At 36.2% G+C, this 5,000-nt stretch overlaps 1 protein-coding gene across 2 annotated transcripts in view; it reads right to left on the minus strand.

Annotated features, from left to right (window-relative positions):
- LOC135092145 (sodium-dependent nutrient amino acid transporter 1-like) overlaps nucleotides 1-5,000 on the minus strand; it is a 10,135-nt gene that overhangs the window by 2,472 nt on the left and 2,663 nt on the right. For both annotated transcript variants that reach the window (XR_010262768.1, XM_063990402.1), the window contains exons 2-8: nucleotides 3,743-3,959; nucleotides 3,452-3,536; nucleotides 2,992-3,208; nucleotides 2,678-2,813; nucleotides 1,867-2,001; nucleotides 1,311-1,414; nucleotides 730-919 (exon numbers count right to left, since the gene is read on the minus strand). Coding sequence is in view for 1 of the 2 variants with exons in the window: in XM_063990402.1 (XP_063846472.1) it covers nucleotides 730-919; nucleotides 1,311-1,414; nucleotides 1,867-2,001; nucleotides 2,678-2,813; nucleotides 2,992-3,208; nucleotides 3,452-3,536; nucleotides 3,743-3,958 (1,083 nt within the window). In the remaining variant the exon portion in view is untranslated. The remainder of the gene's footprint in view (nucleotides 1-729; nucleotides 920-1,310; nucleotides 1,415-1,866; nucleotides 2,002-2,677; nucleotides 2,814-2,991; nucleotides 3,209-3,451; nucleotides 3,537-3,742; nucleotides 3,960-5,000) is intronic.

A 5,000-nucleotide genomic window follows, 5' to 3' on the forward strand; every position in this document is an offset into this window, starting at 1 on the left:
AATGTAATGTAAGAATGTGATGTAATGAGGAACGTGTGAAACAAAACGTATGGATGGAGTGAGAAATGAGGAAGTGTGGATGAGGTTTAGTGTTTTTTTTTTTTTTTCATAGTCGAGCAGAGTAAGGAGTGAGTGTTAGGATGGGTAAGTAAGGGTAGCGGAAGAATGGATCTGATGCCAGAGGCATAATGTTTAGGGGAAGACTAGGATGGATGGATAGCATGAAGAGAGAGAGCGTTAGATTCAATATGGGTTTCTGCAGAGATTGGAAGAATGGTTGCGCATGATACGTGTGAAGGAAGAACAGATGTGAATGATTTCACACAAGCGTCTGGTCCAATCAGCTGATCAGTTAAGCTAGACAGCATGCTTAGGTGATCTTAACCGTGAAAAAAAAAGCGTCAAAATTGTCTCCTCCATAATATATATATATATATATATATATATATATATATATATATATATATATATATATATATATATATATATATATATATATATATATATATATATATATATATATATATATATATATATATATATATATATATATATATATATATATATATATATATATATATATATATATATATATATATATATATATATATATATATATATATATATATATATATATATATATATTTACAAGTATAAATAATTGGTGATTGCCTGTACTCATGTGAGAATGTTATAGATGTTATAGAATGTTATAGATGCTATAATTACCTGCGGGGCCTCAGTGAATTTGGCGAGAGCTTGGGGGTATAAGATAAAGATCAAGTTGGTTTCTCTGCCATGCACCACGTCCTTTATGTCTGTCTTCAGCTCAGAGGCTAAGTTGCCTAAGACGGCGAATGTAGCAAAGCCGTTGAGAAGCGAGCTTATGATGCTCAGGAGGCTGATGATCCATGCGTCCCTGCAGGAAGATGTGTGTGTGTATGTGTGTGTGTGTGTGCTTTATTCATTCACGGTCGTCTGCTAGCCTCGCATCGTAGCCAGATATTCTCTTACGAAAGAACTCAAAGGTCATATTATCTTTGGATAGAACTGAGACCACTCACACTCCACACACCGGGACAGCGGCTTACAGCCCGTACCTTGCTGATGATGAACAGGGCCGAACATAAAGAGATTCGTCCATTTGCCTCGCCGCTCCTGGGACTCGAACTCAGTCGTTCTTAGTTGTGAGCCGAGCGTGCTGACCACTAAACTACCTGGTGTGTGTGTGTGTGTGTGTGTGTGTGTGTGTGTGTGTGTGTGTTGCCTTGATATGAGTTATGTAACATGCATGTGAAAAAAAAAATTACCTGTAAACGTTCTGGGAAAACGTGTTGTACGAACCGAAGATGACAACGGGACCGAACCCGAGGGTGAGGCTGAAGAAGGACTGGGTAATGGCAGCGTACCACACCTGTGAAAAAAAAAAAAAAAATGGTAATGGTGAGGTGTGTGTGTGTGTGTGTGTGTGTGTGTGTGTGTGTGTGTAAGAGAGAGAGAGAGAGAGAGAGAGAGAGAGAGAGAGAGAGAGAGAGAGAGAGAGAGAGAGAGAGAGAGAGAGAGAGAGAGAGAGAGAGAGAGAGAGAGAGAGAGAGAGAATGTGTGTGCGTGCGCGCTTATTTATCAGTATTACATCACCATATACCATTATCCATGTACACAAACAGTGACCAAGCCGTCACGAAGGAATACGCGTGCTATTGTTCTCAAGTATAATCCCGCCGTGGCTTGAAGATCAAGGTTACTGGTTTGAGTAGCTGCGACGTGGAGACACCTCACTTTCAACAACTGCTGATGCCTTATCCACTGCGGTAAATCAATAATTTATTCCATATAAGATTCGTAAAAGTAATCCAAGAAACTTACAGTGGGGTCCAGCAGCTTCTGCCACTCCGGTGTGACAAAATAGAGTACACCGTCGATGGCTCCAGGCAGCGTCACCCCACGAATGAGCAGCATCACCAGCACAACGTAGGGGAACAGCGCCGTGAAGTACGCCACCTATTGGGATAATACAATGATGCAACAGTTCGTGTACCGGTAAAAAAGTGAGACAGGTGCTCCGATTAGTTTGTACCCAATTTGTTTTACTTTACTGCCGTGCATGGAAGGAAATTATTGCACCTGTTTGATTGGTTACGTAAAGAAAACATACATTACAATTTTGATATCATGGTGTATTGAGTCGGATACCTTTTTGTAATATCACCGAATGATTCTGTATCAATCGATCTTAATTGCCTTTAGGTTTCTTTTTTTTTTTTTTTTACATTTTCATTCACACCTTGCTCTGTGCTAGACCATCCCGCGGAGCAGCAGCGATACGTGAAATACGCCATCTGGATGACACCATAGTGAGGCAGCGATTGGGGACAAATACGTCATTATATAATTCAGTGATCCAGAGCAGTGACTCTCAACCTGCTAGTGCTATTAACTTATAATAACCAGTGCAATAGATGCATAGCCCCGCATGACGTTTTTACAACCTCAGTCTTAGCAATTTTACAGACAGAAAATACGTTGCATACAGCAATATTCGCCGAGAAGTGGCACACAGTTCCAGCAGCCGTGACCTGCATCAAGGGCGTCCACAAAACCCTGAATGATGCTCTTTGTTCTCCAATGTTGCTGTTTGGAAACTAACCGATCTGAACATAAAATGATCATGCTTGACCTTTCCTGAAGACTTGATGCCCCAGGCCACGGTGAAGAAGAGCAGCACCCAAAACAAGAGAAGACAGAGCGCCAGACGCCATTCAGGGGGGCCGATGCCGTCACTGATGTCCTCCTTAATTCGCAACACGTAGCGGCTGCGGCGTCGGCGGTGGCGGCGGCAATGGTGGAGAAGAGGGGGATGGGGCAGCAGACGGTGCCACAGAGAAGAGAAGAAAAGGATAAGCTGTTAAAAGAAATACAGGAGTAACTGCAAATGTTTTAAATGTTCTGCTAAAACTAGACATTTGTACTGGGGTCCACGTTGAAGCTCACTAGTAGTATTGCTCCGAGGAAGACTGCAAGTTGTCGGTGTAGGTGACGTTGGTGCTGGAAGCGCCAACGCAGTTCTCGTCCGCCCAGACGTCGTCACACACCGACCACGGAAGAACCTTGCTGAAGGACATGACCAAATAGAAAAGCATCACCGCTGCCAGCGAAGCGAAATACGTTAGAACGCAGTAACAGACGAATACTTGTACGTAACCGATACCTGTACCGGGAAAAAAAGGAAGAAAGCACTTGAAGCGTGGTGGTATTGGTAGGATATTGACAGGAGTATTTGTGGATATGAGGATGCGAGAACACAATACAAAGCAGCCATTTCCAAGCATTACTTATGATTTTTTTGTGTAACAATAACTTTGGTTGATATAATAAGGAAAATTTGCAGACATTGATAAGGTATTATTGTTTACTTCAGCCGAATATGAATATGAAGTGATGGGTGACGTACCTTTGAACGGTGGCACCATCCTCCACACTTTGGTGCAGTTGGAAGAAGAGAACTGTCCAATAGCTAGCTCCAGGAAATAAAGCGGCTGCGTCATCGCATGGTAAGGAATGACACATGTTACAGGGGTGACGCCAATATTATGCATTACTTCCTAATTATTATTATTTTTTTTTATGTGTAAGACAATGAAACTGAGAACATTATCGAATTATCGGGTTACCGTAACTAAACCTAAAATATAATTACTAAAGGATACAACACATATATATGACATGCATCAGCCACACTCACTCTGCTTATTGAGAACAAAACGATGATGTAAGGGAAAAGGAAAGCACCGCTTCCGTTCTCCAAGGCCGTAGTGGGGAACCTCCAGACGATGCCCAGCCCGAGAGAGATAGAAGCGCAGGAGAGGAGGAACTCTAAGGGGCTCGACCACTCTTGGTACTCTTCTTCCTCCTCTCTCCCCTGTTCGGTTTTCTTCTTATCATGCTTGTCTTTCTTCATTCTGTAATATAATATATATATATATATATATATATATATATATATATATATATATATATATATATATATATATATATATATATATATATATATATATATATATATATATATATATATATATATATATATATATATATATATATATATATATATATATATATATATATATATATATATATATATATATATATATATATTTGATTGAAGTTGATTGCCAGATCAGCATTATAAATCTTCTTAAAAAGATTTATAATATATATATATATATATATATATATATATATATATATATATATATATATATATATATATATATATATATATATATATATATATATATATATATATATATATATATATATATATATATATATATATATATATATATATATATATATATATATATATATATATATATATATATATATATATATATATATATATATATATATATATATATATATATATATATATATATATATATATATATATATATATATATATATATATATATATATATATATATATATATATATATATATATATATATATATATATATATATATATATATATATATATATATATATATATATATATATATATATATATATATATATATATATATATATATATATATATATATATATATATATATATATATATATATATATATATATATATATATATATATATATATATATATATATATATATAAGTTACTCCTAGGAATAGAAATGCGGCTTTTCTAAATGTAGCAGCATTATTGTGAATCAAATATAACAAGATGTCGCTCTTTTGGTGGTAGTTTATGTTTGTGAATTAATCTTGAATATATCTAAGGAATTCTAGAGCATTATTAAGAGCGATATGTAATTTCTGGACATGTCGATAATTTAGCTGATGTAAACAAAGCGCTGCTCTCCTTGCCGGGCCAACATGCTGCTTGTCCTTAAGATGGATGCAAAGGACGGCAGCCAGTTCAAGAGTGAAAGAAATTAGTGCAGCTATGAAACATTACTCCTTGTAAACCTCACAGAGGAA

This window comes from Scylla paramamosain, chromosome 39 (assembly GCF_035594125.1).
Source record: "Scylla paramamosain isolate STU-SP2022 chromosome 39, ASM3559412v1, whole genome shotgun sequence".
Lineage (NCBI taxonomy): Eukaryota > Metazoa > Arthropoda > Malacostraca > Decapoda > Portunidae > Scylla > Scylla paramamosain.